General features: G+C 42.4%; 2 protein-coding genes and 2 long non-coding RNA genes across 8 annotated transcripts in view; 1 reads left to right on the forward strand and 3 right to left on the reverse strand.

Annotated features, from left to right (window-relative positions):
* LOC310760567 (uncharacterized protein) overlaps positions 1-3,599 on the reverse strand; it is a gene marked incomplete at its 5' end in the record, with an annotated part of 100,525 nt that extends 96,926 nt beyond the window's left edge. For all 4 annotated transcript variants that reach the window (XR_014547007.1, XM_083609330.1, XM_083609329.1 and 1 more), the window contains one exon: positions 3,392-3,599. Coding sequence is in view for 3 of the 4 variants with exons in the window: in XM_083609330.1 (XP_083465456.1) it covers positions 3,392-3,599 (208 nt within the window). The remainder of the gene's footprint in view (positions 1-3,391) is intronic.
* A 25-nt stretch (positions 3,600-3,624) lies between these two features.
* LOC310760559 (gap junction beta-2 protein-like) lies at positions 3,625-10,684 on the forward strand. Of its 2 annotated transcripts, XR_014547004.1 has the most exons (3): positions 3,625-3,766; positions 8,428-9,709; positions 9,766-10,684. XR_014547004.1 is itself a non-coding variant. In XM_083609316.1 (2 exons), the coding sequence occupies exon 2, from the start codon at positions 8,450-8,452 to the stop codon at positions 9,128-9,130; it is 681 nt and encodes a 226-aa protein (XP_083465442.1). In that variant the 5' UTR covers positions 3,625-3,766; positions 8,428-8,449; the 3' UTR covers positions 9,131-10,684. The 2 variants fall into 2 exon arrangements, 1 of the variants encoding a protein (XP_083465442.1); XM_083609316.1 differs by having other exon boundaries at positions 8,428-10,684.
* Positions 10,149-12,004, reverse strand: LOC310760625. The gene is made up of 2 exons (XR_014547076.1): positions 11,459-12,004; positions 10,149-11,386 (listed from the first exon to the last, which is right to left on the reverse strand). It is a non-coding gene; the product is annotated as an uncharacterized lncRNA (long non-coding RNA).
* Positions 12,005-12,438: 434 nt separating this feature from the next.
* On the reverse strand, positions 12,439-14,568 carry LOC310760640. Its single transcript, XR_014547091.1, has 3 exons — positions 14,061-14,568; positions 12,937-13,842; positions 12,439-12,688 (listed from the first exon to the last, which is right to left on the reverse strand). It is a non-coding gene; the product is annotated as an uncharacterized lncRNA (long non-coding RNA).
* Positions 14,569-15,481: the final 913 nt, after the last annotated feature.

Below are 15,481 nucleotides of genomic sequence, written 5' to 3' on the forward strand. Positions count from 1 at the left end.
GAGACTGGTGATGGTGTAGCATCCTTATTGTTTTGGAAAGAGACAGTGGCAGGGAGGATACAAATGAGCATTGTTTGTTTTTGTCTATTAGCTGGAGGTTTTTTGTTCACTTATTTCCTGCAGGATATCAGGACAGTGTCAGTAGTGTCTGTGCCTCATTGCTTGGCACAGAATAATATTGAACAGAACACCATGTGAGGAGCGACATTTTAAGTATAGAGACAACTATAGCCTTTTACCCAGAAAGCTTCATTTAACATTGAAAGAGAGGCTGGGCGCTTCAGAGGTGTAATATGTGTCAGGACTCACCATTACTTACCCGGGAACTTTTTTCCCATGCTTCAGCCAGGGTACCCAGGAAACATAAAACCCCCAGATTTTGTGCAATTGAGGGGGTTAAGGAATCCAGAACGAAAACACAGCTTCAGCCTCTTTTGTTTTATAAGTTAAATACTGACTGTTACCATTTGAAATGCTCTATTATTCTCTCAGTTTCTGTTCAACTTGGCAAAAATCCCATAAGCCGCATTTCACATTGCAATGCAGCTAAGATGAGACGTGCACATTTGAAGCAGCTGTTGTACATGTGCAGATTGCAGAGCATGCACAAATGACAATTTCATGAATAGGAGTTGGTGGGGTGGCTGCAGCAGGCAAGCGGAAACCAAACACGTAACGCACATTGATTGAAAACATATCTACCCCTTCTCTGTTACAGCAATATGCAAATATGCTGTGTTTTAGTCCACTAATGTGTACTTTCCCTAGTGCCCACATTCCATGTGGAAAAGCTAACCAGACTTGTAGCTGAATATGGCTTCAAAACTGGTGAACACACACATTCAACGACACTGCTTTGAAGTGTATTGACAAGAAAACCCTTTAATATTGATGTGATCAACTTGTATCTAATTGATACAAGATGTGTGTGTGTTGCATTTAGGTGGCATCATCCATGTGCAACATGTATCATAAGGACTAACAACTTAGGAGAGGGGTGGACAGAAGGTGGACTGAGTTCTATTGGTAAATTGCTGGATATTTTGCAGTAGTTAATAGCAAAGGTTCCTGACTCCCAGTTTTTAACAATGGCAGTAACAAAAATACTAACTTCCTCCAGCCCCAGATTAGATTTGCTGTAACTCAGGCGTTGATTAATATTTTTATATTAAGGTCATGTTGGTATGAGTGCAGAAGGCTTTGCCCCTGAATCACTATTTAACGTCTGGTTCTGCTCCACCAGCCTCTATCTGGCATGTGGCTCTGATTAGTGGGCCTTAAGATCCTAGAAAAAAAGCAAAACAAAACGGAACCTGAAAGCCTAAAATCTGTCTGAACCTGAGTTTCGGTATTTTCTCATGCTAGGTTTAAATGTGCCTTGGAGTCACACACACAATGTATGTGCCCATATGTGACTAGAAAAATCGATTGTATATGACAGCCAATGGAAGTCTTTCTTTCGTGTTGCACACCAATTGAAGCCAATACTTGTCTATGAAAAGTTAAACATCCTTATTATCTCATTTGCTAGCCATTCAGGTCTCTTTTCACGTGCAAGCATTTCCCTAAATGTATGCACAGCAGACGGCAGCCATCTCGACTCATGAACCACCACCCTGTCCTTGATTAAATTCCTCCCAACATCTGAGGGTGTGTACACACTCCAGTTTGCTTTGCATCCAGTGCGCTCTCATTGCCGTTTTGGAAAGTGGCACCTAGGCCAACAGCAGCCGCAGCAGCAGCAGCAGCAGCATTTATTCTGTACCTATTCTGATGTTTCCCCTGTAACCAGCTAATGGCAGTTGTAGTTCAGCAGCATCTTCAGTGCCAAAGGTCTCCCACTCCTGATCCACCTCAACAACGGCAGATCTTGGGGTCTCAAAATTCAGCAGCACCTTGTGCAACACCAAGATTCAGCACCCGCTACCTCTCATGCCTAGACAGCATCTTAAAAGGCAGAGACATCACCTTGTCAACAAAGGTCCGTATAGTTAAAGCTATGGTTTTTCCAGTAGTGATGTATGGAAGTGAGAGCATAAAGGACATAAAGGAGGACATAAAGAAGGCTGATCGCCGAAGAATTGATGCTTTTGAATTATGGTGCTGGAGGAGACTCTTGAGAGTCCCATGGACTGCAAGATAATCAAACCTATCCATTCTGAAGGAAATCAGCCCTGAGTGCTCACTGGAAGGACAGATCGTGAAGCTAGGGCTCCAGTACTTTGGCCACCTCATGAGAAGAGAAGACTCCCTGGAAAAGACCCTGATGTTGGGAAAGATGGAGGGCACAAGGAGAAGGGGACGACAGAGGACGAGATGGTTGGACAGTGTTCTCAAAGCTACAAACATGAGTCTGACCAAACTGCAGGAGGCAGTGGAAGACAGGAGTGCCTGGCGTGCTCTGGTCCATGGGGTCACGAAGAGTCGGACATGACTAAACGACTAAACAACAACAACACCTCTCATGCTCCATTCTAAAGCATAGCTGTGGCATTCTCACCCTGGCAGCACCTGCCAAGGCTCCACGGCCAGCCCGACTCCTAGGAGCTGAGGTCCCTTCTCTCCCCCCCACAATAAAATATTGGAGGACAGTTGATGCGCATTGGCATTCTAATGATGTGTGTGCACTGCGTATTGTGATCGACTGTGTGTGGCGGGGCTTACCTGCCCCCCCATATTTTATTCAAGTTGGCATTCTTGGCACCCAAGCCGGTTGTGCTCCCTTCAATCCGCCTCTGACCCCAGTGGTTGTAACAGCACAGTGACAGGCAGGCAGTAGATGCTTTCATCAGTAGATGCTTTCCCCATTATTACACCCCCAGGGTGAATAAAATATTGAGGGGGGGTGTCAGGTAAGCCCCGCCCCACATATCTCCTGGTATGCCCCATGGAGGACCTTATGGTCCATAAATAACAACACCCTAGAGGTCCCGGGCCCTAAGGAAGTTAGATTAGCCTCAACCAGATCCAGGGCCTTCTCAACACTGGCTCCGGCCTGGTGGAACGCTCTGCCTCATGAGACCAGGGCCCTGCAGGATCTGATTTCTTTCCGCAGGGCCTGTAAGACAGAGCTGTTCCACTTGGCCTTTGGCTTAGAATCAGTTTGATTCCCTCCCCCTCTTTCTTTTTCCCTTTCTCCTCCTGTGAAGAGGCTGCATCCTAATGTTTTAATGTTGTATTTTAATCTTGTTTTTTAAATTGTATTTTAATCAACTTGTTTTTATTATTGGTTGTTAGCCGCCCTGAGCCTGGTCTTGGCTGGGGAGGGCGGGGTATAAATAAAATTTATTATTATTATTATTATCATCATCATCATCATCATCAATCACATGACACGGTGCGCACAAAACACTATTTGAATGGCAGTGCCCACCACATGTTGAATTTCTACCTGCCGTGCTGCTGTTGCCAACGCAGGAGCCCTGGCAAGAAGCGAAGGGGAAGAAGTGAAAGCGCTGCGGAGGCGTCGTCGGAGGGCGGGAAGGGGCCGCGTCGCAACCATTTCTTCGACGGTGGCGCCTCCCCCCGCCTTGTCCGCACGGGCTCTTCCCGCCTCGTTCCTTGCAGCCGCGCCTGCCGAAGGCGTCGCTAAAGAGCATCTGCCCGGGAACAGGAAGGAGCCTCCCTCAAAGCTGCCGAGGCGGCGGCGAAACTAAGCAGCCTACGAGCAAGTGGCGCTCTCTGGACCTCGCCGGGAAGCGCAACGGAGCCCCGCGGGGGGACGCAGCTGGACCGGTTTCTTCTCCCGCGCGCGGAGCTGAGCGAGGTGATGGGGCTGCTGCTGTTTCAGGGGCGATGCTTTCTCCCCCCTTGCGGGAAGGGAAGATTTAGGTTGAGATGAAGTCTCCAGCCGATGTGAATGGAAATGTCCGCGCCTGGCACTTCCATGGGGTGGAGAGGGAATGGGGTTAAAACGCTGTGCGCGCGTTTTAAAAGATCAAGAGAAATCAGGAGGTTTCGCAGGGCAGCAGAGTCCGGACTTTGGTGTATTCGGCTTGCTAGGCTTATAGGACGTATGAAAGGGGTCGGTCTCGCTGTGGGCAGGGTTGCTGCATTACGGGGGGTTGGACTAGATGACCCTGGAGGTCCCTTTCAGCTCTGCAGGATTTCTGTGAGGGGTTCAAGTGAAAGGAGCGGCTGAATACCATGCGGAGTCTGACCGCTCCGCGCGTTTGTTTGTGTGTGAGAGATAAAGCAGAAATACAGACAAAATTGAGGAAACAAGTCCCTCCACACATGTTTTTTTCCCCCATTCGGTTTTGTGAGATGCACAAGATGTTACGATCTTTCTTTTGCCAGGATGTTGGCTGTAGTCCAGACTCTTCGCTGGGTTCCCAGTGCTTCGGTTCTGCCAGGAAAAAGAGGTCTTTCTCTTGAAAGACCCATCATCATATTAAGGCCAAAGTCTACAACTTACAGCTGGGAGTTAATAGCCACATGTTGTCTTTTACTAACCAGCTGTGAAGTCCAGCCCCACCATTATGGTGAAACATTATCATACAAAGTTAGCAACATGGTCAAGCCATGTAACTCAGGGATTTTTGTAATGTTGATTTTAAAATAATAGTTTCGGTCTTCTGGTACAATCGTAACATGTGAGGAAACAGTAGGATTTGTCCTGTAAAATGCTTATTTTCATCTTCTAAGAGACCTTAGTACAAAAAAGGAGGAGGACTAGTTTTTCAAGTCATCCTGTGGCACCTTAAATATGAAGTGTGATAACCAAACGTTTGTCATATTCAGAGATGGCCCACTGAAATCATTTCACATTGAAGTAACTAAGAACTGCTTTCATTCACTATTCAGTGAATGTTTGGGATATATTACTTCTCAATAGCTCTCTTCAATACAATCTGTGATTTCTTTCTTGGGTGACTAAAGCGTTAACATGCTTCAACAACTTCCCTTAATATTAAGTCATGAAAATGCCTGTAAAATTCTCACGGAACTAGGAACGCCCATTTTTTCTTCCTCCTGGGGCAAGAAAGTGATCCCTGAAATCAAAACACATAAAACATCTCTCCAGTTTAAAAAAGCCTCATAGCTGAAATTTTAATTAATATTTCATATGCCATTCTATCCTCATGTTTACATGTGTTTTTCTTCTATTATCTTCCCCCGCCATATTATTCCAGTGGAAATAATACCACTGAAGACAGAAAGGGTGAGAGATGCAGATGGATAAATGTTCCGTGATTTTCATATACTAACCATTCGTATTTTATACAGGGATGTAATTTCAAAATGATATCTAACAGTTTATGCAGAAAGAATGACATATTTAATATCTGCAATAGGACCTCTCCGTACAGTGGAGGAAAAAATGGATTTGATGTGGAGTCCTGGATAACCATTTGCCCCTTCACTCACAGTGATCCATGTAGATGCAGAATTCTGCATGAGTGATGCTGCAGTTGCCCGATTAATTTTTCACCTTTAAGGTGCAATATTCATTAGTAGTATTAATATTAATATACCTAACCTTTCACCTTAAGGTTTCTAGAATAGTAGATGAATTGAGAAAATGATTTACTCAAAGGTATCTTCTGAGTAGACATACATAGGACCGTGTCTGTCAAATGAGTATTTTCCAGTATGTGCAGGACTGCTGTTTTACAATGCAATCCTATGCATTTCACTAAAAAGCAATTGAGCTCAATTATGTTTAATCTCATGTGAATTTATACAGGAATGCAACCTTAATCTTCATAGGTAAGAGTTCTATCCAATGTTAGCCCTACTCAAAGCAGAGCCATTCAAATTAATGGGCATGGTTAACATAGGTTCATTATTTTCAATGGGTCTACCCTACTTAGTCTTGTCTCAGTTGAATGCAGTCTTAAGAGTCTACATCAGTTACACATTAGGCTTATACTATACAGTAGATGGAATTTGTTGTGTCAGTTCACATTTTGCAATACTGGCAAAAAATATCAGTGGTTTCCAATTAGCTAAGTCCTGTGGACTCCCTGTTTTTCCAAAGGCAAGACAGGGACCCCCTTCCTTTGAAAATGTTGATACCTCTATGGTAGTTTTTGCTAGGTGAATGGGGCGCAGATTCCCCCGGGTCCACGGACCACTAATTAGGAACCACTGATCTATATAATAGAAGAGCAAAACACTTGATATTTATCCTTTTTTCTTTTGGTTGAATGCTTTGTTTGAATTGAATTAATGGGGTGAAAGTCTTCATCTTGTTTAATGGTTAGCAGAAGTGTATTTGATTTGTGGCCACAGAGTTTGGTGTGGTTTCTTATTGAACTTGGTTATAGGAAAACCCGAGACCTTGGTTATTGGAAAACATATAAATGATTTATTTTAAAGAAATAAATCCGTGCAGCTTTCAAATCAAATCCTACAGGGAGGAGGGTGATTAGTAGGAAAAGAAATACCGGTAATTTTATCCATCTTTTCATCTTGATTCTGCAACTCCTCATTACATCAGCAAAATCTATCAACTTTTTTCTTAGGGTTAGTGGGTGTAATGAAAGCTACCATGTCAAGGGTTATGTTATAACATGTTGGAGTTTTGTCTTCTTGTAAGTCAGCTTGGCCTTGCTTGTTAAGGCTTTACTAAACCACATTATTTGTTTGTATAGTACTATGCCAACACACTCTTAGAATAGGAAAGCTGCATAATTGGACACACACATTTGGACTGATTTCTATTTGTGAACTGCCAAAACCAGCATGCAGGCATCTCCAATGAAAATGAAGATTAAAAATGAGTTTGACCTTAATTAACAATATCAACAAAAATTAGAATTGAGGGTCACCAGAAATGAACCCAAAGGTGTTGTTTGACAGGCATATCTAACTATAAAATTATATCAGGTTGTGTTTTTTTAATATAAAAAACCCCAGATTAATAAATATTTTAACTGATTGATTGCCTGTCACCCAAAGGTCTCCAAGCAACTAATATTAAAGAAAAAGACGTGCAAATATATCATACGATAAAAAAGGGGGAATCATATAATATGTTGATATTTCATTCAACATATGGGGAAACAAAAACCACAAACCAGCCCCCTACATAGTAATAAAAAACCATTTGCTATACTGAAACAAAAAAACAAGGCAATACTCCCACCCACTAACTAGCAGATAAACAAAAACTCATCCCTCTTCCCTAGCTCAAATGACAATTCACATGGAGTCAACAACTCCCCCACTAGTTACCAGTTCATTTCTGGGCCTAATTCAAGGTGCTCACCCCACCCAGAAGGCAGGTCTCTTCCTGCAAATCAATGGTGAGTGGGTCCAGGGTCTTCCAGGATGGTCTGGCATCTCTCACCTTCCTTCAGGGGGAAGCAAAACCAAGCAAAGCAGGGAGTGGTGGCAGAAGTTTAACCTGTTTTCCCGTTGTTCTGGCTACTCCTCTCCTGATGCTGCTTGGGGTTCTTCCATCATGGAATCTTGGCAATCAAGGTTTGTTGACGGTACTGTTACATATCTTGACACCCCCTACTCCCCATCACAGCTTAAGTTTCTTGGGTTTTCTGAGGACAGAGGATGATTACTAAATCTGTTTGCATCTGTGGTGTAGATCTGCGCTAATAGCAGAGAATGGTAATGGTTGATAAGTGATGATACAGTGATTGCAGTTACAGCAAGATTCTTTCATGCCATTAATATGTAGTATCTTGGAACACGTATTTCTCCATTACCTTTGTGTAAGTTTCCCACAATGGAGCATCTCCACAAATAGTTGTTTTTTTTTAATGATAACAATAACTTCCATGGCCGAATAGCTGCACCTCTCACACTGACCCAGTTCAGATATAATGTCAAACCATAGTTTAGTTTAATGAGTTGCAGTGACCACAGGTTTTCCCACTCCCTTCCCCTCTCTTCCCCTGCATGCACACAAGTTAAATGCACACAAGTAGCGGGCTCTCTGTACATACATCTTAAGTCATCTTGTAAACTAAAGTTGCCATAGGATGGCATTTGGAAAAGTGAAGAAAATGCCTGTGTTTTTAGTTTAATTATAACCTAACCAGCCTTTAACAGCACCTCCTTTAAAGGCTATTTCTGTAAGGGCAGAACAGAAGAATATGCTGGAGCTAAGATACGGGCTCCATTTATATGTGAATCCTAGTTGTATAAATTCACTGCGTACCATCAACATACTCCCATGCCAAAAGAAGTCTCTGCATAAGGAACTCTGGTTTAACCACCCCTTTAATTATGTCAGTGTTTTAATGTCACTGTGCTCCTTTGAATGGATAGATGTATATCAAGTTTTAACATTCCTTTTCCAGAATGGGTGGGAGAGAAAGAAACCAAAACATCTCAGAACTGCGCTGCCCGTCTGCTTACAACTTGTCTGTGCTAGCAGCAGAGGACCTCCTCATTTGTGAAGGAATAGAATAATTAATCATTTGGCTTTTTCTTTTTTTTTCTTTTCCTTTTTCTTAATAGGCTAAAGAACACACAAGCCACCATGTGGGGAACCCTCCAATCCATTTTAGGAGGTGTAAACAAACACTCAACCAGCATTGGGAAGATATGGCTCACTGTCCTCTTCATTTTCCGTGTCATGATCCTTGTGGTGGCTGCCGAAAATGTCTGGGGAGACGAACAGTCAGATTTCACTTGTAACACTCTACAACCTGGGTGCAAAAATACCTGCTATGATGATTATTTCCCAGTTTCTCATATTAGACTTTGGGCTCTCCAGCTTATCTTTGTGTCTACCCCTGCCCTTCTGGTGGCAATGCATGTTGCCTACAGAAGGCACGAGAAGAAGCGGAAATACCGACACGGGGAGAAAATTGACCTTGAAAGTCTGAAAACCCAAAAGTTCCACATCGAAGGACCCTTATGGTGGACATACACCAGCAGCCTCTTCTTCCGAATTATCTTCGAAGCGACTTTCATGTACATATTTTATCACATGTACGATGGGTACCGTATGCCTCGTGTAGTGAAATGCACTGATTTTCCTTGCCCAAATACAGTAGATTGCTTTATTTCTCGTCCCACTGAGAAAACTGTATTTACTATTTTCATGCTGGCTGTGTCAGGCATTTGCATGCTCCTAAATGTTCTTGAGTTGTCTTATTTGATACTAAAGTCTTGCATGAAGAAGTCTCAGCCCAAGAAACCACTGCCCAATCATTAGATGTTTGTATGTCATGTACCTATTTTGCATTGCTTAAAAGCTCATCTGTTTTTAATTAAACTATAGTAAATTACACACCTTCTAAATAGTGGGAGTCCATCTTATTTAACCCACAGTGCAGGGATTCTTTTATCAGTACAGGCTGATAATACCCAAATACATCTAGTTAGAAAGCTAGTATTTTGATTATTAAACAGCTCTTTTTTTGCTCCTTTGGGTGAGAAGAGCGCACAGCCTCAAAGATCATGATTCTTTATCAGGTGTTTTATTCTCAGGATAAGTAACAATTATTTCCCTAATTACTTTACCCCCTCAACTTACTGCAGTTAGTTTTAGCTATGATTTACAAACCTGGTTTATTCAGATAAATCATGGTTTGAAGTTAGCATGTTTAGACAAACCATAGTTAAAACCAACCACAGTTTGTCCAACTCTAAATTTAACAAGAGACCATGGTTAGTTGAAAACAATACTGAATGCTTCCAATTTCCTTCCAGAGGAGGAGAGCAAACTCAAGGCTCACTCACTTCCATAATCAGAGGCAGCCTGTCTCCTCTGAATACCATTTGTGGGGGAACAGTGGGACAAGGCTATGACGCTCAGGCCCAACTTGTGTGCTTCACATAGGTGTCTAGAAATAGGATGCAGGGCTACATAAGCCTTTAGTCTGATACAGGAGAGTTTTTCTCATTTGCTCTTACACAGCACACTAAACCACAGTTTAGCCATGTTACGTCTGCAAACAGCCACTCTTGAACATGCTGTGCAAACCCTGACTGCCTTACATAATTCTTACCAGGGTTTAATGGCATGTGAAGCTCTAAAAATTATATATTTAATATTCATTTCCCTTTGTTGAGATGTAAATGCCATCAACTTGCTCTATAACAGTTTTGATCACCGCGCTCGGTATAAGTTTTGGTGGACTAGAGTGTGCTTCAGATGCACACAGTTCCATGCCTTTGATGAAATGGACTCCAGTCTGTGAAAACCTGTGGTATGATAAAGTCTGTTAGTCTTTAATGTGCTATAATATTCTTGGTTTTTATTAATCTGGTGGCAATAGAACTGGGCATACCACATAAGAGCTGCCTATGTGAATAAATTGTGGAGAAACTATAATTGAGTTCTGCCACTACTTTGTTACTATTTAAAATGTGCCTTTCACTTGATGTAGGAAGAAAGCCAATTCTATCCTTTAAAAAGTTCTGAATAGATAGATAGATAGATAGATAGATAGATAGATAGTGACACCGTTTTGGAAAAAAATATTGTACTGCTATTATGAGCAGTTTCAGGAAAGCACAAAGATATATCAGGATTAGCTAGAACAAGTAATTCTGTCTCCCTGAGAACATCCTTAATCCAACTATGACAAACAGGAACTTTGGTGTGTTTCATGCTTCTGCTTGTTGACTGCGTAATTGAATGAATGACTGCCAAAAGAACATTCTGCTATTCAATGGTCAGTATTACAAAATATATTATTTGTATGAATGACACTTTTTTTCTAATTATCCTTTACTCATAAATAAATCACATTTGTCATGCCTTCAGTTTTGTTACTTGAAAGGTTTGTGGGTACACTATGTTTATACCAAAAGTGAGTGAAAAATATAGTGCCACTTGTAAGAGTGCAAAGCGTCTGCAAATATGGAGATTTCAAATTTATAAATAGGTCACTGGTTTTGTAAATAGTTCAAATGAATTGCTTAAACACTCTCATTATTCCAAGAGACAAATGTCACCCCATACTCTCTCATGCATATTCTCACATGCACACACACAGGCCCTCTGCTCAGCTGGTGCATGGTCAATGCTGCCTTTTGCTCATTAAATGACGACTGGGGAGTGGGCAGTTGACATTACCTTAAGAGTTTTGGGCTTTGTACACCCCAGCAAGGTCTTGAGGGGCTGGGAAAAATTGCTGGGGTGGGTGGATCAGTGGGCGTTGCCTTCATTTTTAAAGTATTTAAAGCACAGAAAAGGTATCATAGGGCATGTTTACCCCCTAACCCTGCCTCACTGTGCCTCAGTATCACATAAACTGTTAAGTTATGTGACCTTCCCAGGGACTTTCTTAATCAGCATGTATAGCATGCCAGGTGTTAAGTACTGGGGAAATATGGATCAATGGAACTGGCAAGGGCATGCAACCAAATATTTGAGCTGCCCCAGTTGCTGTAAGCTAAATTCTGCTGAAATGCCGCCTTAAACAACACCCTCAAAAACACCCACTCAAAATACCCACATAATCTGACGTACAATCAGAAGAGTGACCAGAACACACCTTGGAACTTGGCTTGTGACCTTTATACGGAGTCAGACCAGTGCTCCATTTAGTCTTGTATCATCTACTCTGTCGGGGAGAAGTTCTCCAGGTGCTTAGGCTTTCCCTTCCCTGCCCCCTAAGTAATTTTAAACTGGAGATGCCAAGAACTAAGCGCAAGACTCCCATAAAGTCCTGGACCCAGTAAGTTTTAGAAATTAATCAAGCCTCCTGAACCCCTGGATAGAGGCTGGCTTCCTCTTGAAGTAATCGCCCAGGAGATGAGCCATTAAGAAAAAGGGGTGGGGGCCAGCTATGAGTTAGAAGACAATGTGAGAGTTTGAAGCAGAGTCTTTAGGGTTGGCTGTGGTGTGACCTATAGGAAAAAAGGTTGTAGGTTGCTAAAGAGAGAGGGTCTAAGTACGGTGGTTGTTTTAACGCATTGCTGTGGCTATAGGAGAAACAAGACTCTTTTGGGGTGCTGATGCTGTGAACCTCTCAATCATAGAGTCAGGTTGTATATATGTGCAAATAAACCATATATCATAAAGACACCACAGTCTCCACTGTTTCATTTCCTAAAGGAAGCGCAATCCCTGGGTGAACCCCTGGAATCTCGCACCACTCGGAGATTGGGGTGGCATGCAACAACAGCTACAACATTTATTCATGATAAGAATATATTGACACTTAAAATCTGTGACATTTGAAACAGAACTTTTTGTTTGAACCTTTCAAACATGCAATCATTACACTTTGCTGCCACAATCACAAGGAATAGAAAGTTGCTTTAAAAAAAAAAAGGAAACTGAATCTCAAGATTCTCACAGCCCTTAGTGAGTTGCACTGAGCTGACTTGCCACCTCTTGTTTCAAATATCAGATTTCATTCTGTACAAACATCTTATGTAAACTTGCAGAAACCACCCAAACTTGCTATGCCTATGCTCTGCTTACTTATCCACAAAGACTACATAGTGTGCCTTGAACAATTTTTTTTAAATGATCCTTTCGCATGGTCTTCATGCATGTGAAATGCCTTCAACATGCTACACAAATATCAATTAGCACCATTGTCAACTATTTCTAGCCAAAAGACAGTATTGACAATTGTAATAGTTGTCCATGTTAGGGTAAAACTGATGAAGTATCACCCCAAACTATGTGAGGCATGGGTAATGTGATATCCCTCCCTCCCTCCTATTATTTTAAAAGAGGGGAGAGAGAATCAATTGAGTTAAAACTGTACAATTATTGCACTAAAATTAATAATATGGAAAAGTTATTCTTCTTCTCTATGTCTTTCTCAACAGTTGAAACAAAAAAATTTTTTTTCCTTCCAGTAGCACCTTAAAGACCAGCTAAGTTAGTTCTTGGTATGAGCTTTCGTGTGCATGCACACTTCTTCAGATACACGTGTGTATTTGAAGAAGTGTGCATGCACACGAAAGCTCATACCAAGAACTAACTTAGTTGGTCTTTAAGGTGCTACTGGAAGGAAAAAATTTTTTTTTGTTTTGACTATGGCAGACCAACACGGCTACCTATCTGTCAACAGTTGAACTTTGTCTGCATTTGTAAAAGAAATTGTTTGCAATTTGTAGGTGGCGTAGTCTGACAACCCAAATCAATCATAACCACAATTTACTTATTCACTTATTTATTTGGCCACAGATTAACACATGTAGTTTTATCAAGTCTTTTCCCACTTCAAAATTATAACATCACACTTCTTTAAACATCTGGCTATGTTTCTCTTCCAGCTATTGGCTTGATTCTGACAGTTTTGCAACTTTTAGAACACGGCCTAAGTGTTTTGAATTGTCATACTGCCACCTGCTGTTTTATCAGCACCATTCGCAATCTATATTAATTCCAAAAGCCATAGGCTTCAGTGTCAAACACGCTAGGGATGAAGACTCACTGAACACAGGGGGCTTACTAGAACACACCCAAGGCAGGACATCAGATGCCATCCATGGCTAGGCTCCCAATACACTCTGGAAAAAGTTGGGATTGAGGTGGGACTCATACTCCCCTCTTCAGTACTTCTGGCAAGGTTCTGATTCAATTCTCACCTTCCCAACCCTGTCCAGACATCCTCATGTTGACTAACGGTTTTCCCCACCTACATAAAGAAACCACCACTGTGGTTAAACCCTCCTCTGGGTCTTCATTCCACAAGACGGAAGTGAGATATTTCATCGAAGTGCGTGCTGTGGAAGGTGATGTGTTGAGGACGGTCCAGCAACATACAAAAGGCCCTTGTGACCAAAAAACCCCCACCAGAGACAAGGCAGGGGTTAAGAATCTGGCTCCTGCCTTCTTACCTTATCTCAAGAGAAACTCCCCAGAAGCAGGAGCAGTCAGGGGAGCACATGTCCTTGTATAATGTATCCAGGGTCATTTGTGCCTCCCAATCTAGCAGCATCTAGATCATAGGTCTTCAACCAGTGGGTCAGGACCCACAGGTGGGTCACAGCAAAGCTGTTGCCACTACATTGAACTCTCGATAAGGCTGACCAAACCAAATGAGCACTCAGATAAGTGATTAAGACACTTCCCTTCTAGCTTTCTCAATCCCACCACTTACACAGTGACTGCACTGGCTGAAAATTAGTTTCCAGGCCCAATTCAAAGTGCTGTTTTTGACTTATAATACCAAACGGCTCAGCATCACAATACCTCAAGGACAGTCTCTCCCCATAAGAATCTACCTGGACTATGAGATCATCCACTGAGGTCCTTCTTTGTGTGCATCTTCTACAAGAGGTCCGGAGGGTAGCAACATGGGAATGGGGCTGTGGAGGAATAGTTTTTAAACTGCGCTCCAAATTTAAACATTGCATTGCAGGGGGTTGGACTAGATGACCCTCGGGGTCCCATACAACTAACAATTCTATGGAAGCAAAAGAAGTCAGGGAGTGTAGAACACCTGCCACTGTTTATATGACTTGACATTCACAAGATGAATGGGAGAGGTTGGATAAAAGCAAGGGGTCGCTAAGAGATATAGCAAGAAGCAAAGTGTAATGAAAGGAAAAGTAACAAAAAAGCCAGATAACTAAACTAGACAAGTCTGTAGTGTTTATAAGTAGACATGGGTATAAAATGCAGACTCATGTTGCAGCATATTGTAATCAGTTAGCTTAGCTTAAAGATCTCTGTTTGAAACATATATAAAAACATATATAAAAACTTTATGCTGTGTTGGGGCAGGAAGATCTCCAGTTCCTGAAGAAATAAAGAGGTGCCTTGATTCTCATATCATTGACCTCACTTGTTATTTAATCCCTACCTGGGAATGAACTGCTTAGGGTGGACTCCTTTACCAGGTCTTTTCTGTGGTGGCTCCCCGCTTGCCGCATGCTCTCCCCATGGAGGCTTGCCTGGTGCCTTTGCTGCATATCTTTCAGTGCTGGTGAAAAACATCCCTCTTCTCCCAGGCCTCTGGCTAATTAAACAGTCTACGGCATGCATCCCCAAACTCGGCTCTCCAGATGTTTTGGGACTACAATTCCCATCATCTCTGACCACTGGTCCTGTTAGCTAGGTATGGTGGGAGTTGTAGTCCCAAAACATCTAGAGGACTGAGTTTGGGGGAGCCTGGTCTTTGGCCTTTTAAACTGGGGGGTTAGTATTATTATTGTTTGTTACTATGTTATATATTTTTGTGCTTTTAGATCGTAAACCGCCCTGTGATCCTTGGATATTAGGCGGTATAGAAATGTATTGTCAACATCCATCTGTCTCGAGAGACAATGGAGTGTGTCTCCAAGGGTGAAGTCTCATTCTCACCGATGTGGTCCGAAGGAAAGCAGAACAATAGGCTTGGCACCAGCTTGGCTGCTGGAATTGCCAGAAGGAGGCATACAAGGTGCCATCCAACCACCTTAGGGACTCCACTCTGGATTTGCGTAGGGTTTGCTGCTTAGATTTTTCTTCTCCCAAAGAAGCAGCGGAGGTTTAGGGTCAGAGTTTTCCTTCTCCTTGGATTCCCAGGTGGACGAGCCCCATCTGCTCCTCACTTCCCTCTACAACATGTCCAGAAACCACCTTGACCCACCATTGGTCTCATCCGCT

This window comes from Podarcis filfolensis (assembly GCF_964270895.1).
Source record: "Podarcis filfolensis genome assembly, chromosome: 4".
In the NCBI taxonomy this organism is placed as follows: domain Eukaryota; kingdom Metazoa; phylum Chordata; class Lepidosauria; order Squamata; family Lacertidae; genus Podarcis; species Podarcis filfolensis.

Bases quoted from the DNA above. Each gene is read 5' to 3' on its own strand.
- LOC310760559 (XM_083609316.1), top strand. From the start codon at position 8,450: ATGTGGGGAACCCTCCAATCCATTTTAGGAGGTGTAAACAAACACTCA.